A 16,375-nucleotide genomic window follows, 5' to 3' on the forward strand; every position below is an offset into this window, starting at 1 on the left:
ACAGTGTAGGGGGTAGGGGGGTTGTTTCTGGACAGTGTAGGGGGTAGGGGGTTGTTTCTGGACAGTGTAGGGGGTAGGGGGTTGTTTCTGGACAGTGTAGGGGTAGGGGGGTTGTTTCTGGACAGTGTAGGGGGTAGGGGGTTGTTTCTGGACAGTGTAGGGGGTAGGGGGTTGTTTCTGGACAGTGTAGGGGGTAGGGGGTGTCTGGACAGTGTAGGGGGTATGGGGTTGTTTCTGGACAGTGTAGGGGGTAGGGGGGTTGTTTCTGGACAGTGTAGGGGGTAGGGGGTTGTTTCTGGACAGTGTAGGGGGTTGTTTGGACAGTGTAGGGGTAGGGGGGTTGTTTCTGGACAGTGTAGGGGGTAGGGGGGTTGTTTCTGGACAGTGTAGGGGGTAGGGGGGTTGTTTCTGGACAGTGTAGGGGTAGGGTGTAGGGGGTAGGTGGTTGTTTCTGGACAGTGTAGGGGGTAGGGGGTTGTTTCTGGACAGTGTAGGGGGTAGGGGGGTTGTTTCTGGACAGTGTAGGGTGTAGGGGTTAGGGGGTTGTTTCTGGACAGTGTAGGGGTAGGGGGGTTGTTTCTGGACAGTGTAGGGGGTAGGGGGGTTGTTTCTGGACAGTGTAGGGGTATGGTGTAGGGGGTAGGGGGTTGTTACTGGACAGTGTAGGGGGTAGGGGGGTTGTTTCTGGACAGTGTAGGGGGTAGGGGGGTTGTTTCTGGACAGTGTAGGGGTAGGGGGGTTGTTTCTGGACAGTGTAGGGGGTAGGGGGGTTGTTTCTGGACAGTGTAGGGGTATGGTGTAGGGGGTAGGGGGTTGTTACTGGACAGTGTAGGGGGTAGGGGGGTTGTTTCTGGACAGTGTAGGGGGTAGGGGGGTTGTTTCTGGACAGTGTAGGGGGTAGGGGGGTTGTTTCTGGACAGTGTAGGGGGTATGGGGGTTGTTTCTGGACAGTGTAGGGGGTTGTTTCTGGACAGTGTAGGCGGTAAGGGGGTTGTTTCTGGACAGTGTAGGGGTAGGGGGGTTGTTTCTGGACAGTGTAGGGGGTAGGAGGGTTGTTTCTGGACAGTGTAGGGGTAGGGGGGTTGTTTCTGGACAGTGTAGGGGGTTGTTTCTGGACAGTGTAGGGGGTAGGGGGGTTGTTTCTGGACAGTGTAGGGGTAGGATGTAGGGGGTAGGGGGGTTGTTTCTGGACAGTGTAGGGGGTAGGGGGTTGTTTCTGGAAAGTTTAGGGGGTAGGGGGTTGTTTCTGGACAGTGTAGGGGGTAGGGGTTGTTTCTGGACAGTGTAGGGGGTAGGGGGTTGTTTCTGGACAGTGTAGGGGGTAGGGGTTGTTTCTGGACAGTGTAGGGGGTATGGGGGTTGTTTCTGGACAGTGTAGGGGGTTGTTTCTGGACAGTGTAGGGGGTAGGGGGGTTGTTTCTGGACAGTGTAGGGGGTAGGGGGTTGTTTCTGGACAGTGTAGGGGGTAGGGGGTTGTTGCTGGACAGTGTAGGGGGTAGGGGGGTTGTTTCTGGACAGTGTAGGGGGTAGGGGGTTGTTTCTGGACAGTGTAGGTGGTAGGGGGTTGTTTCTGGACAGTGTAGGGGGTAGGGGGTTGTTTCTGAACAGTGTAGGGGGTAGGGGGGTTGTTTCTGGACAGTGTAGGTGTAGGGGGGTTGTTTCTGAACAGTGTAGGGGGTTGTTTCTGGACAGTGTAGGGGGTAGGAGGGGTTGTTTCTGGACAGTGTAGGGGGTAGGGGGGTTGTTTCTGGACAGTGTAGGGGGTAGGGGGGTTGTTTCTGGACAGTGTAGGGGGTAGGGGGGTTGTTTCTGGACAGTGTAGGTGTAGGGGGGTTGTTTCTGAACAGTGTAGGGGGTTGTTTCTGGACAGTGTAGGGGGTAGGGGGGTTGTTTCTGGACAGTGTAGGGGTAGGGGGGTTGTTTCTGGACAGTGTAGGGGGTAGGGGGTTGTTTCTGGACAGTGTAGGAGTAGGGGTTGTTTCTGGACAGTGTAGGGGTAGGGGGGTTGTTTCTGGACAGTGTAGGGGGTAGGGGGTTGTTTCTGGACAGTGTAGGGGGTTGTTTCTGGACAGTGTAGGGGGTAGGGGGTTGTTTCTGGACAGTGTAGGGGGTAGGGGGTTGTTTCTGGACAGTGTAGGGGGTAAGGGGTTGTTTCTGGACAGTGTAGGGGTAGGGGGTTGTTTCTGGACATTGTAGGGGGTAGGGGGTTGTTTCTGGACAGTGTAGGGGTTAGGGGGTTGTTTCTGGACAGTGTAGGGGGTAAGGGGTTGTTTCTGGACAGTGTAGGGGGTAGGGAGTTGTTTCTGGACAGTTTAGGGGGTAGGGGGTTGTTTCTGGACAGTGTAGGGGGTAGGGGTTGTTTCTGGACAGTGTAGGGGGTAGGGGGTTGTTTCTGGACAGTGTAGGGGGTAGGGGTTGTTTCTGGACAGTGTAGGGGGTATGGGGGTTGTTTCTGGACAGTGTAGGGGGTTGTTTCTGGACAGTGTAGGCGGTAAGGGGGTTGTTTCTGGACAGTGTAGGGGTAGGGGGGTTGTTTCTGGACAGTGTAGGGGGTAGGAGGGTTGTTTCTGGACAGTGTAGGGGTAGGGGGGTTGTTTCTGGACAGTGTAGGGGGTTGTTTCTGGACAGTGTAGGGGGTAGGGGGGTTGTTTCTGGACAGTGTAGGGGTAGGATGTAGGGGGTAGGGGGGTTGTTTCTGGACAGTGTAGGGGGTAGGGGGTTGTTTCTGGAAAGTTTAGGGGGTAGGGGGTTGTTTCTGGACAGTGTAGGGGGTAGGGGTTGTTTCTGGACAGTGTAGGGGGTAGGGGGTTGTTTCTGGACAGTGTAGGGGGTAGGGGTTGTTTCTGGACAGTGTAGGGGGTATGGGGGTTGTTTCTGGACAGTGTAGGGGGTTGTTTCTGGACAGTGTAGGGGGTAGGGGGGTTGTTTCTGGACAGTGTAGGGGGTAGGGGGTTGTTTCTGGACAGTGTAGGGGGTAGGGGGTTGTTGCTGGACAGTGTTGGGGGTAGGGGGGTTGTTTCTGGACAGTGTAGGGGGTAGGGGGTTGTTTCTGGACAGTGTAGGTGGTAGGGGGTTGTTTCTGGACAGTGTAGGGGGTAGGGGGTTGTTTCTGAACAGTGTAGGGGGTAGGGGGGTTGTTTCTGGACAGTGTATGTGTAGGGGGGTTGTTTCTGAACAGTGTAGGGGGTTGTTTCTGGACAGTGTAGGGGGTAGGGGGGGTTGTTTCTGGACAGTGTAGGGGGTAGGGGGGTTGTTTCTGGACAGTGTAGGGGGTAGGGGGGTTGTTTCTGGACAGTGTAGGGGGTAGGGGGGTTGTTTCTGGACAGTGTAGGTGTAGGGGGGTTGTTTCTGAACAGTGTAGGGGGTTGTTTCTGGACAGTGTAGGGGGTAGGGGGGTTGTTTCTGGACAGTGTAGGGGTAGGGGGGTTGTTTCTGGACAGTGTAGGGGGTAGGGGGTTGTTTCTGGACAGTGTAGGAGTAGGGGTTGTTTCTGGACAGTGTAGGGGTAGGGGGGTTGTTTCTGGACAGTGTAGGGGGTAGGGGGGTTGTTTCTGGACAGTGTAGGGGTAGGGGGTAGGGGGTAGGGGGTGGTTTCTGGACAGTGTAGGGGGTAGGGGGTTGTTACTGGACAGTGTAGGGGGTAGGGGGGTTGTTTCTGGACAGTGTAGGGGGTAGGGGGGTTGTTTCTGGACAGTAAAGGGGGTAGGGGGGTTGTTTCTGGACATTGTAGGGGTATGGTGTAGGGGGTAGGGGGTTGTTACTGGACAGTGTAGGGGGTAGGGGGGTTGTTTCTGGACAGTATAGGGGGTAGGGGGGTTGTTTCTGGACAGTGTAGGGGTATGGTGTAGGGGGTAGGGGGTTGTTACTGGACAGTGTAGGGGGTAGGGGGTTGTTTCTGGACAGTGTAGGGGGTAGGGGGTTGTTTCTGGACAGTGTAGGGGGTAGGGGGTTGTTTCTGGACAGTGTAGGGGGTAGGGGGTTGTTGCTGGACAGTGTAGGGGGTAGGGGGGTTGTTTCTGGACAGTGTAGGGGGTAGGGGGTTGTTTCTGGACAGTGTAGGGGGTAGGGGGTTGTTTCTGGACAGTGTAGGGGTAGGGGGGTTGTTTCTGGACAGTGTAGGGGGTAGGGGGTTGTTTCTGGACAGTGTAGGGGGTAGGGGGTTGTTTCTGGACAGTGTAGGGGGTAGGGGGTTGTTTCTGGACAGTGTAGGGGGTATGGGGTTGTTTCTGGACAGTGTAGGGGGTAGGGGGGTTGTTTCTGGACAGTGTAGGGGGTAGGGGGTTGTTTCTGGACAGTGTAGGGGGTTGTTTCTGGACAGTGTAGGGGTAGGGGGGTTGTTTCTGGACAGTGTAGGGGGTAGGGGGGTTGTTTCTGGACAGTGTAGGGGGTAGGGGGGTTGTTTCTGGACAGTGTAGGGGTAGGGTGTAGGGGGTAGGTGGTTGTTTCTGGACAGTGTAGGGGGTAGGGGGTTGTTTCTGGACAGTGTAGGGGGTAGGGGGGTTGTTTCTGGACAGTGTAGGGTGTAGGGGTTAGGGGGTTGTTTCTGGACAGTGTAGGGGTAGGGGGGTTGTTTCTGGACAGTGTAGGGGGTAGGGGGGTTGTTTCTGGACAGTGTAGGGGTATGGTGTAGGGGGTAGGGGGTTGTTACTGGACAGTGTAGGGGGTAGGGGGGTTGTTTCTGGACAGTGTAGGGGGTAGGGGGGTTGTTTCTGGACAGTGTAGGGGTAGGGGGGTTGTTTCTGGACAGTGTAGGGGGTAGGGGGGTTGTTTCTGGACAGTGTAGGGGTATGGTGTAGGGGGTAGGGGGTTGTTACTGGACAGTGTAGGGGGTAGGGGGGTTGTTTCTGGACAGTGTAGGGGGTAGGGGGGTTGTTTCTGGACAGTGTAGGGGGTAGGGGGGTTGTTTCTGGACAGTGTAGGGGTAGGGTGTAAGGGGTAGGAGCTAAAGGGGTTTTCCTCCTGTTTCCTCCTGCTCTCCTTAATAATTCCCATCACACTGGTGCTTGAGACTTTACACAGGTGCAGGGGGGGGTATATGTTTCCATGGTGACCCGGGAGCATGTGTAAACACTCACCAACTCCTTCTTCTTCATGCATTCCATGAGGATGATGAAGAGGTGTTGGGCTTGGGTCCGGCTGTACGTGAATGTCTTCTGTATGGTCACCAGCAACTGGTCCCTCAGAGTCTCATTTATGATCCTGATGAGAAGGAGGGATAGGGAGAAGGAGAAGTGTAAAAGAGACCTCGAGCCAAAACTTTAATTCAGATTTACGTTTAGCATAAGTATTTAGCATAAGTATTAGGACTGTATTTGGGAAACACTAAAAATGCATCTTACTATACAGATTTTTGGAATGCATCCCCGGCAATACAGTAGCAAACCTGTGTATCTGATATATGACACGTACCCTCCCTCCTCGGAGTACTTGTGTCCAAATGCCAGGATGTCTGAGGCACGCCCGCTCCCGTCACACACCACCACGGGGACAGGCGGAGTGTCCCTCAGGTACTCCAACACGATGGAGATCACATTTGGACCCCCCTCCACTATCAGAGCCACCACCGGCACTCCCTGACCAATACCTACAGAGAGAGGGGAGAGGAAGGGCAGAGGACGGGGGTAGAGAGAGAGCAAGAGAGAGAGAGGGAGAAAGAGAGAGAGAGAGGGGGGGGGGAAGAGAGAGAGGTGTGACTGACAACATTTCAACGGGGTCCATGTTGCGTGCTGTTCACCGATTCAACAAGTGCCCCTACATCTCACCTCTCAATAAAAATAGAACTGCTACCAACTGACAAATCTGGGACACACGTGTTAAAAATAGTCGGCAGCCGGCAGCACACTGGTGTGTCTTGATTCTGAGAGAGTTTCCTATTTCGCTGGGTTTTTCTGAGAAGTTAACGAAAGCACAGATCCGCACTGAGCCGCATAGAAGCCCTGGAGCGAGCACCCTCCTGCTGCACAGAGGATTAACAGTCATTAGAGGTAATTAACAGGTGGGTTCTGGTGCTCACACACAGGCCTGCCTGGGATAATGGACCTGGAAAGAGAAAGGATGCAGCCCTACAGTACCAAACCCCCACAAGGACGCCCAGTTCCTTTGTCACTGCTTCTCTCTTTCTGTCTCTCTGTCTCCCACTCTCTTTCTCTCGCTCCAACCCACTCTCCGTCACTGTCTCTCTCTCTCTCCCACTCCCACCCACTCTTACTCTCTCTCTGTCACTCTCTCCTTCTCTCTCCCCCTCTCTCTCTCTGTCACTCTGTCACTCTCTCTCTCTGTCCCCCCCTTTCTCTCTCTGTCACTCTCTCTCCCCCCCCTCTCGCTCTCTCTCTCTCTCTCTCTTTCTCCCTCTCTGTCACTCTCTCTCCCTCTCTTTCTCCCTCTCTGTCACTCTCTCTCCCTCTCTCTCTCCCTCTCTATCACTCTCTCTCTCTCTATCTCTCATTTGGCTGCCACCCATCAGTGTTTTGACTCAAATTTAAAAGCTGTGTCCTGCCAGATCCTCCCTCCCATCCTAGCCTTCATAATTTCACTGGGGAAAGGTGGGCCAACGACTCAGGGCCACTCACACACGTGCCATCATTGTGTCTCGCTTGCTACAGGCACAGTTACATAAAGAAGGACCTATTTTAGGGGCTCGTCTACGTCAAAGCCCAGAACACCAGCACACTGTCAGACAGAGGAGAATAAGAGCAGAGGAGCGATAGTCTTCTCTTTTCAAATCGGTTTTACTTGACTTCTTCTGTTAGTCTTCACCTCTGCACGTGTCACAATAATAACTGCTGAGCTTTGGCGGTCATCTCCAGAACCTGAAGGGATTACGCTCCAATTGAAAGACGCCAACGTGCAGATGAGGAAGGGAAAGCACAGCTGTGTCGTTGCTAATTGGCTAGACAGAGAGAAAGAGAGCGCATGGTAGTGGTGAGTGCGGGTCAGCTGTTTGTTCACCCGCACCCGTCTGCAATTGCTAATAACCCATCCGCAACCACCCCAATATACTTGATAAAGTGAAACTCTGAGGCCAGCACACGACCCTAACCCGCTAATATAGAAGATGTGCTACAGTCAAGAGATTTAGAAATGCTTCTGCTTATAATTTCCGACCTTTAGGGAGGCTATTTGTAAGTCAACTTGTCTATAATTAGATACACGCAGCTTCTCTTCTGTTACTATATGTGGCCCTAGAAGACTAAATAAACCCTTCCTCACCAGAATGATGTCATAAAACAATATAATGAATTAATGATTTATTTATTTAGGGAAAACCCAATTAGACCAGGGTCTCATTCCCAAGGCGCCCTGATCACAGCAACACAACAACCAATAGTTTCATGCCCTGATCTGTTTCACCTGTCCTTGTGATTGTCTCCACCCCCTACAGGTGTCACTTATTTTTCCCAGTGTATTTATCCCTGTGTTTCCTGTCTCTCTGTGCCAGTTCATCTTGTATGTTCAAGTCAACCAGCGTGTTTTTCCCGTGCGCCTGCTTTTCTATTCTCTTTTACTAGTCCTCCCGGTTTTGACCTTTGCCTGTTTTTCTGGACTCAATTTCTGCCTGCCTGGCCATTCTGCCTGCCCTGACCTCAAGCCTGCCTGCCATTCTGTACCTCTGGAACTCTGACCTGGTTTTGACCTTTTGCCTGTCCACGACCATTCTCTTGCCTACCCCTTTTGGATTGTTAATAAATATCTTGGACTCTAACCTTCTGCCTCCTGTGTCTGCATCTGGGTCTCACCTTGTGCCCTCATAATATAATGTAAAATAAAACAGCAATCAATAGAAAACAACATTTAACAAAAACAGTTACATTCCTCTGCTACTAGGTCCTCACTCAACACTCTAAACTGCCCGAGCGGCACCAGAACGTCTAATTGTAATGAGTTCTATAAATTGTTCCAGCAGTGAGGCGCATTAAAACTAAAAGCAGATTTACCTAATTCGGTAGAGACCCAAGGAACCTCGAGTTAACCAACTCTGTGAACGGGTTTGGTAACTCATGTTTTTATACTTCAACAACGAAGTTAAGTCAGAAGCTTGTATAGTAGAGCTTTGTAAACAAAGAGGGAATAGTGAAGTGATCTACGGGAATTCAATGAGGACAAGCCAACCTTTTGATACAGGATGCAGTGATGAGTATTAAAACTGTCACGTGATAAAGCGAAGGGCGCTATGGTAGACAGTATCCAAAGGTTTAAAAGCAGTGGCTGCTGCATTCTGGTAAATTGTTTCACCATAGTCAAGCACTGGCAGAAAAGTTGACTGTACAATCTGCTTCCTGCTGTTAAGGGAGAAGCAAGATCTATTCTAAAAAAAGAAGCCCATTTTAAATCTTACTATAGCTTTTTAACTAGCTCATCAGTATGTTTTTGTTTTATGCTAAATCCTTGTCAATCCAAAAGCTCAGATATTTCTAGGCGGGAACCCGATCGATGGGACAACCATTTAATTAATACATATGTAGTCCATCTGATTTTAATTTATTTTTTGCGAGAATTTGAGAACAACATATTTAGTTTTTCCCACATAAAATTGAATGCTTCAATCTAGTTGACATTGGGAAAGTTTTCTGTCATCTCTACTTCTTTTGTGGAGAAAAGATGTCAGGAACCGGGGAGAAAATGCAATAACTCTAAAGAAAACAGGAAAGATTTTCTGTGCAAAATGTCCAAATGACATCAGTTTGACCAGTTGTAAGGAAATAGAAAGCAGTGAGAAAATGACCCAAAATGTTTCGGATAAGATTTCAGTACGGCTTGGATGCATAACTTATATGGTTGAAATAATATCAGCTTTTATGACACTGATAAATATAGCACCTCTACATATGGTATCTAACTGCGCATTCGCATTCCCTCAAGATGCTGAAAGACATAACTCATATTTCTCCACTTCTGTTCCCGAGTCAAAATGTACTGTAGCCTACAATTTGTTGTATCATTTACCAGCAAGAAATGCTCAATTCTGCAGGAGTTAATATTAAAAGTGCAATATGCAGAAATTGCTACGCCATTTCCTAGTTGCTAACATTCTAATAGTTTGCATAATTTCTGTTTATGTAGAGAATCATTGTACCACCTGAACCGCTGTGAAATATATTTTCAATAACCCCAAATATTGTGATTTCAGCTGTTTGATGCTGGTGTACAAAACCACAAGGAAAAGATGCAAAAGCGAAACGTATGAACGGGAAGCACAGAAATAGCCACATAGAACAGATCTACCACATCTTAGACTTGCTTTCAATGAGAATGACAGATCTATAACTCCCATTTCTATGTGAATTTTGTCAGTAGCCCAAAAAGTTAAATATTGCAACTTTAAGGCTATGTGAGAGGTTATAACACATCTGAACAATAGGCTACAGTTCCCTTGACGTGCCATAGGCCTATTTGAAGTTCCCGTCTTGAGACGGTCAAATTTGTATAGCGCCTCACAATCATCACACATAACATAACACACACTGCTATCATCCTCTTTTACCACTTCACCAAACATGACTTTTCTGGCACTCCCTTCTCTTTATTTTTTAACTCTCCATTTCACAGCTTTTCTCTTTTTGAATTCAATCCCGACATTGTCCTTTCTGCCTCAGTGGATCGACAATAACCTTTTCTGCCTGATCCCAAAAGCATTTGGTGAATGGTGTGTAGGCTATTTGGTACACGTAGAGTTAGGCCCTGAATCTTAGGCTTACGCACCAATGCCAAGTAACCTAAAATAATGAAATAAAAACCTATGTAGCCTATAGATATAAATTGCACAAGAATGATACATGTATGGATTTTTTAAGGTATTGTTTTCTCAACACACCCACCCGCCATCCACACGATATTTTGTGACCCTAACCTAACCCAACTGTGGATATAGCCGCGGGGACTGAGGGATATGAGTCAACCCGCCCATCGCTAGAGCGTGGTACCTGCATACGCCACATTGCACAACACAATCAAAGAGCAGGAGTAGACTGCACTCACAGTACGTGTGGTCCTAAAGCCAGTTCATATGTCTGAGGGTTAGAGCAAGATTTGTGTAACTGGCAATGCTGACAGTTCTGCAAGTTGCTTTAGATAAAAGCGGTCTGCTAAATGACCATGTTATATTGTTATTATATGAATATCTATGGTCTCTCAGGTAGAGTGGGGACCTCAGAATGAGCATTCATTCTTAAATCACGTCACATTAGAAACAGATGAAAAGTTAGCTTTGTGCTCTTCGCTGTGTAGGGTTGAAAAGATTTGAAAATAGCTTTACAAAATGGACCAAATGCTAAATAATTTAAAAAAAAAACTAATCTGCCATAGCTGTATGGGGAGATGGAATCCATTTTTTGGACGAGATTACTCTCGAGTCTATGGAGTGGAACGTTGTGCTTTGCAAGACGAGTCATTGTCAGCACACACTGTATTTCACTACCCCCTCTGATCACGTTTCCACAACAGCTCACAGTCATGTTGATGAAAAAACACCAGGGCATTTAGAACCGGACATTGAATAGATTCCATTACAGATGCCAGTACCCCATCAATAATGGATAACAAATCACATGTTCACTATCATCCGGTTTATATAAGAGAAATCCTTTGGGGTTTTCCGTATCAGATTAGTGGAGGCTTTACTAGTGATAGGTCAGAGTGGCTCGTAACTGGAGCAGATCGATCCCTTCCTCTCTTTGAACACTCTCCACACACCCACCTCTATGTATCTACTGTCTTCCCTCTCTCTCTGACGTCTATGGCCCCTGCTCACAGCTCTTGAGCGAGAGAGAGAGAGAGAGAGAGGGAGAGAAAGAGAGAAAGAGAGAAAGAGAGAGAGAGAGAGAGAGAGAGAGAGAGAGAGAGAGAGAGAGAGAGAGAGAGAGAGAGAGAGAGAGAGAGAGAGAGAGAGAGAGAGAGAGAGAGAGAGAGAGAGAGAAAAAGAGAAAGAGAAAGAGAAAGAGAGCCCGGAAGAGGGGAGGAGGAGAGGAAAAGTGCGAGCCTCACCAGCCCCCAATATCTATCTTTAGTCCGGGAGAGAGGGAGGGAGGGTTGTGAGGGGGACACATGTAACATGATTAAACGGACCTCATTATGGAGCCGTTGACTCACCCAGGGAAACATTAGCATGGCTGGAGGAGGTTTCTCTATGTGGGTCGTTTTCACACATCTAGGCCTTCCCTCGTCATCCACACTGCACTCGCTAGCACCTATTTCCCCAGAGTGGACTGGCAAATTGGAGCTGTGAAAGTATTAAGACATGAAAGGTAGAGAAGAGAAGGTCAGAGGCAGATGTAAAGGGCCGATTCTACAACGCCACCGCTCCATTTCGATTAGTTATGTCTCTGTCACACTTTGACTTTCCTTGTTCTTCTGTTCTCTTCTGAATATAATCCATTCGTTTCTATTTTTGCGTTGTGTAGGCGCTGCATTTGAGATAAGATAATTAGTTGGGTTGGGGGACACTTTCTTTTCAGAGGAATAGGGATAAGATGGGTGAGAGTGTCAAAGGGCTACAGAACAAATTTGAACCCATGCCGACACAGGTATGGCTGTTCGTGGAGTTGGTGGCACTAACCGCTAGAACACCAGATTGTGGGACATTGTCTACTGCAAAATGACACCCATTACAAATATTGGGCTACTCTGAAAATATAGTTTACAAGCTACCAATTACTTCACTAAAGCTACCCTTAAGAAAAATATAGTTTACTGTACTTAACTAAAAACTACTTTGTGAAAGATTATCATATGTAAATCTGAAATGTCATAGACTACAAATTGCTAAATGTATTTAGTCTATTAAACACAAAAACTATGTTTCAAGTATTAATTAGGCAGGTCTGATGCCAAGTATTGCCTACTTCACCCATGTATTATTTTAGCAAAAAAGTTATAATAGTTAGCCACACCACTACTGTACACATTTTTTTTACTTAAAGTAATTAAGTACTAAAAATACTTCCTAGATTAGAATTTATTTCAACTACCACCAAGATAAAGCAAAATGTAGTTAAATTACTAGTTGAACTACATGTAGTTCACTACTTCCCAATACATGGTCACAGCAGCTTCCCTACTGATTTACCTGGCTGTCTCAGAGTTGACAGTACTGATCTCTCTCTCTCTCTCTCTCTCTCTCTCTCTCTCTCTCTCTCGCTCTCGCTCTCGCTCTCGCTCTCGCTCTCGCTCTCTCATTCTCTCCCCGACTTTCTCTCTCTCTCTCTCATTCTCTCTCTCTCTCTATTCTCTCTCTCTCTCTCTCATTCTCTCCCCGACTTTCTCTCTCTCTCTCTCTACTCATCCCCACACCTCCGCTGCCGCTTTAACAAGCACTGCAATTCCACCATGACAGGTGACAGGCGGTCTTTCACTCCCCCCTCCCTAACCCTGTAGTCTCAAACTCAATTACCTGCCAGGCCAGTATGCATGATCTTGTTCCAGCCCAGCACTAGCATACCACATGAAACAAATCAAGGAAGGTGTCTATTAAAGATCATGATTGGTTTATTAGTTATATGGGTTGTGTTAGTGCTGGGTTGAATATCCAGTCCCTCCAGTAACTGAGTTTGAGTCCACTGTTCTAACCACTCCAATCATCACTTCCTCTACTGTCCCTCCCTTCTAATAACTCATCAGTCCTGTGCAGTGTTTCCTCTGGAAAAATGTGTAGCAGTGGGGGGAAAAGGTCGTGGAGGGGGCTGAATGGGGGGTCCCTCCTAGACTTCTTATGTAGAAGGACTGTGCAAGGTCCATAGCCTATGCATGGTCTATATTATAAGATATGCTATTAGCAATACACATTGTCACCTGTAGCCCAACTGATGCAGCAAAGTGCAAATAAATAGGCTGAAGCATGGAGTTGCTTATCTACATTTACCCTATTGGGCTAATCATTAGCCAGATCCCAAATGTGATCTTTTGACTAGTTACGACCAGGAATACAACTTTCCCGAATTGGATCCTTTGTTCGTACTCCCCTGGGCAATTGAACCGAGTATATTATTCGCTAATGTTCCGTCTCTGGATAAAAAAGTTGACGAGCTGAGGGCGAGTTAACCCGACCTAGAATACCTCACAATCAAATGCCGACTGTATTACCTCCCAAGATAATTTTCTTTGGTTATAGTCACAGCCGTGTATATTCCCCCCAAGCCGATACCATGACGGCCCTCAAAGAATTTCACTGGACTTTATGTAAACTGGGGATTTTAACAAAGCAAATTTGAGGAAAACGTTATTGAAGTTCTATCCAAATACTGACTGCAGTAGTCGCGCTGCTAAAACACTCGACCACTGCTACTCCAACTTCCGGGATGCCTACAAGGCCCTCCCCCACCCGCCCTCCCTCACGACTCCATTTTGCTCCTCCCTTCCTATAGGCAGAAACGCAAACAGGAAGTACCCGTGCTAAGGACTATTCAATACTGGTCTAACCAATGGGAATCCACGCTTCAAGATTGTTTTGATCAGGGTAGCCTCCGAGAATAACATTGACGAATATACTGATCCGGTGACTGAGTTTATCAGGAAGTGTATAGGAAATGTTATACCCACTATGACTATTAAAACCTACCCTAACCAGAAACCGTGGATAGATAGCAGCATTCGCGCAAAACTGAAAGCACGAAACACCGCATTTAACCATGGCAAGGTGACTGGGAATATGGCAGTGTAGTTATTCTCTCCGTAAGGCAATCAAACAGGCAAAACATCAGTATAGAGACAAAGTGGAGTCGCAATTCAACGGCTCAGACACAAGACGTATGTCGCAGGGTCTACAGACAATCACGGACTACAAAGGAAAACCAGCCACGTCGCGGACACCGACGTCTTGCTTCCAGATAAGCTAAAAACCTTCTTGGCCCGCTTTGAGAACAACACAGTGCCACCGATGCGGCACGGTACCAAGAACTGTGGCCTCTCCTTCTCGACGTGAGTAAAACATTTAAATGTGTTAACCCACGCAAGGCTTCCGGCACAGACGACATCCCTAGCCGCGTCCTCAGAGCATGCGCAGACCAGCTGGCTGGTGTGTTTACTAACATATTTAATCTCTCCCTATTCAAGTCTGCTGTCCCCACATGCTTCAAGATGGCCACCATTGTTCCTGTACCCAAGAAAGCAAAGGTAACTGAACTAAATGACTATAGCATTCTTACATAAGTATTCCTCTTGTCCAGATGGGTTAGGGCAGCATGCAGTGTGATTGCGATTGCGTCGTCTGTGAACCTATTGGGGCGGTAAGCAAATTGGAGTGGGTCTAGGGTGTTAGGTAGGGTGGAGGTGATATGGTCCTTGACTAGTCTCTCAAAGCACTTCATGATGACGGAAGTGAGTGCTACGGGGCGATAGTCATTTAGCTCAGTTACCTTCCCTTTCTTGGGAACAGGAACAATGGTGGCCCTCTTGAAGCATGTGGAAACAGCAGATGGGGATAAGGATTGATTGGATATGTGCGTAAACACACCAGCCAGCTGGTCTGCGCATGCTCTGAGGAAGCGGCTGGGGATGCCGTCTGGGCTGGCAGCCTTGCGAGGGTTAACACGTTTAAATGTTTTACTCACGTTGCCTGCAGTGAAGGAGAGCCCGCAGGTTTTGGTAGCGGGCCGTGTCAGTGGCACTGTATTGTCCTCAAAGTGAACAAAGAAGTTGTTTTGTTTGTCTGGGAGCAAGACAACGTGGTCCGTGACGGGGCTGGTTTTCCTTTTGTAGTTCGTGATTGACTGTAGACCCTGCGACATACCTCTCGTGTCTGAGCCGTTGAATTGTGACTCTACTTTGTCTCTATACTGATGCTTAGCTTGTTTGATTGCATTTCGGAGGGAATAGCTACACTGTTTATATTCGGTCATGTTTCCAGTCACCTTGCCCTGATTAAAAGCAGCATTCGCGCTTTCAGTTTTGCGCGAATGCTGCCATCAATCCACAGTTTCTGGTTGAGGAATGTTTTAATAGACGCTGTGTGTACAACATCACCGATAAACTTGCTAATAAACTCGCTCACCGAATCAGCGTATTCATCAATGTTATTGTCCAACGCAATGCGGAACATATCCCAGTCCACGTGATCGAAGCAATCTTGAAGGTTGGAATCCGATTGGTCGTACCAGCGTTGAACAGACCTGAGCACGGGCGCTTCCTGTTTTAGTTTCTGTCTATAGGCTGGGAGCAACAAAATGGAGTCATGGTCAGATTTTCCGAAAGGAGAGCGGGGGAGGGCTTTATATGCTTCGCGGAAGTTAGAATAACAATGATCCAGGGTTTTTCCAGCCCGGGTCCCGCATTTGATATGCTGATAAAATTTAGGGAGCCTTGTTTTCAGATTAGCCTTGTTAAAATCCTCAGCAATAATAAATGCAGCCTCAGGATATGTGGTTTCCAGTTTACATAGAGTCAAATGAAGTTCTTTCAGCGCCGTTGATGTGTCTGCTTGGGGGGGATATACACAACTGTGATTATGATCGAAGAGAATTCTCTTGGTAGATAATGCGGTCGGCATTTAATTGTAAGGAATTCTAGGTCAGGTGAACAAAAGGACTTGAGTTCCTGTATGTTGTTCTGATCACACCACGTCTCGTTAATCATAAGGCATACACCCCCGCCCTTCTTCTTACCAGAAAGATGTTTGTTTCTGTCGGCGCGATGCGTGAAGAAGACAGGTGGCTGTACCGAGTCTGATGACGTATCCCGAGTGAGTCATGTTTCCGTGAAAGAAAGAACGTTACAATCTCTGATGTCTCTCTGGAAGGCAACCCGTGCTCTGATTTTGTCTACCTTGTTGTCAAGAGACTGGACATTGGCGAGCAGTATGCTCGGGAGCAGTGCGCGATGTGCCCGTCTACGGAGCCTGACCAGAAGACCGCTCTGTCTCCCCCTTCTGCGGCCGTTATTTTGGGTCACCGGCTGGGATCCGATCCATTGTCCTGGGTGGTGGACCAAACAGGGGATCCGCTCCGGGAAAGTCATATTCCTGGTCGTAATGTTGGTGAGTTGACGTTGCTCTTATGTCCAATAGTTCATCCCGACTGTATGTAATAAAACCTCATATTTCCTGGGGTAACAATGTAAGAAATAACACATAAAAAAACAAAATACTGCATAGTTTCCTAGGAACGCGAAGCGAGGCGGCCATCTCTGTCGGCGCCGGAAGTGTAACAGCAGTTGTACACTGCTGCATAAATGTAATAAGCCAGGGAGATACTGTATACTTTAGCTAAGAAAGTAATACTAAGTGTATGTTGTGCAGTAAGCTGTTAGTAGCACATGTGTCTCACCCTAATAATTTTGTCCCTCTCCCCCTCAGAACTTGGCCTACTGTTCTGACTTAGAGGTGCACATGTAGCCTATTCTAGAGAAATGTAATCATTGAATATTGTAAAAGACTTCATTGTCAGCTTAT

General features: G+C 48.0%; 1 protein-coding gene across 4 annotated transcripts in view; it reads right to left on the bottom strand.

Annotated features, from left to right (window-relative positions):
* Positions 1–16,375, bottom strand: part of LOC139577055 (transient receptor potential cation channel subfamily M member 3-like) — a 193,360-nt gene that overhangs the window by 72,224 nt on the left and 104,761 nt on the right. For all 4 annotated transcript variants that reach the window (XM_071403806.1, XM_071403804.1, XM_071403805.1 and 1 more), the window contains exons 7-8: positions 5,410–5,584; positions 5,076–5,199 (exon numbers count right to left, since the gene is read on the bottom strand). In XM_071403806.1, the coding sequence (XP_071259907.1) occupies positions 5,076–5,199; positions 5,410–5,584 (299 nt within the window). The remainder of the gene's footprint in view (positions 1–5,075; positions 5,200–5,409; positions 5,585–16,375) is intronic.

Source organism: Salvelinus alpinus, chromosome 5, assembly GCF_045679555.1.
Source record: "Salvelinus alpinus chromosome 5, SLU_Salpinus.1, whole genome shotgun sequence".
NCBI lineage: Eukaryota > Metazoa > Chordata > Actinopteri > Salmoniformes > Salmonidae > Salvelinus > Salvelinus alpinus.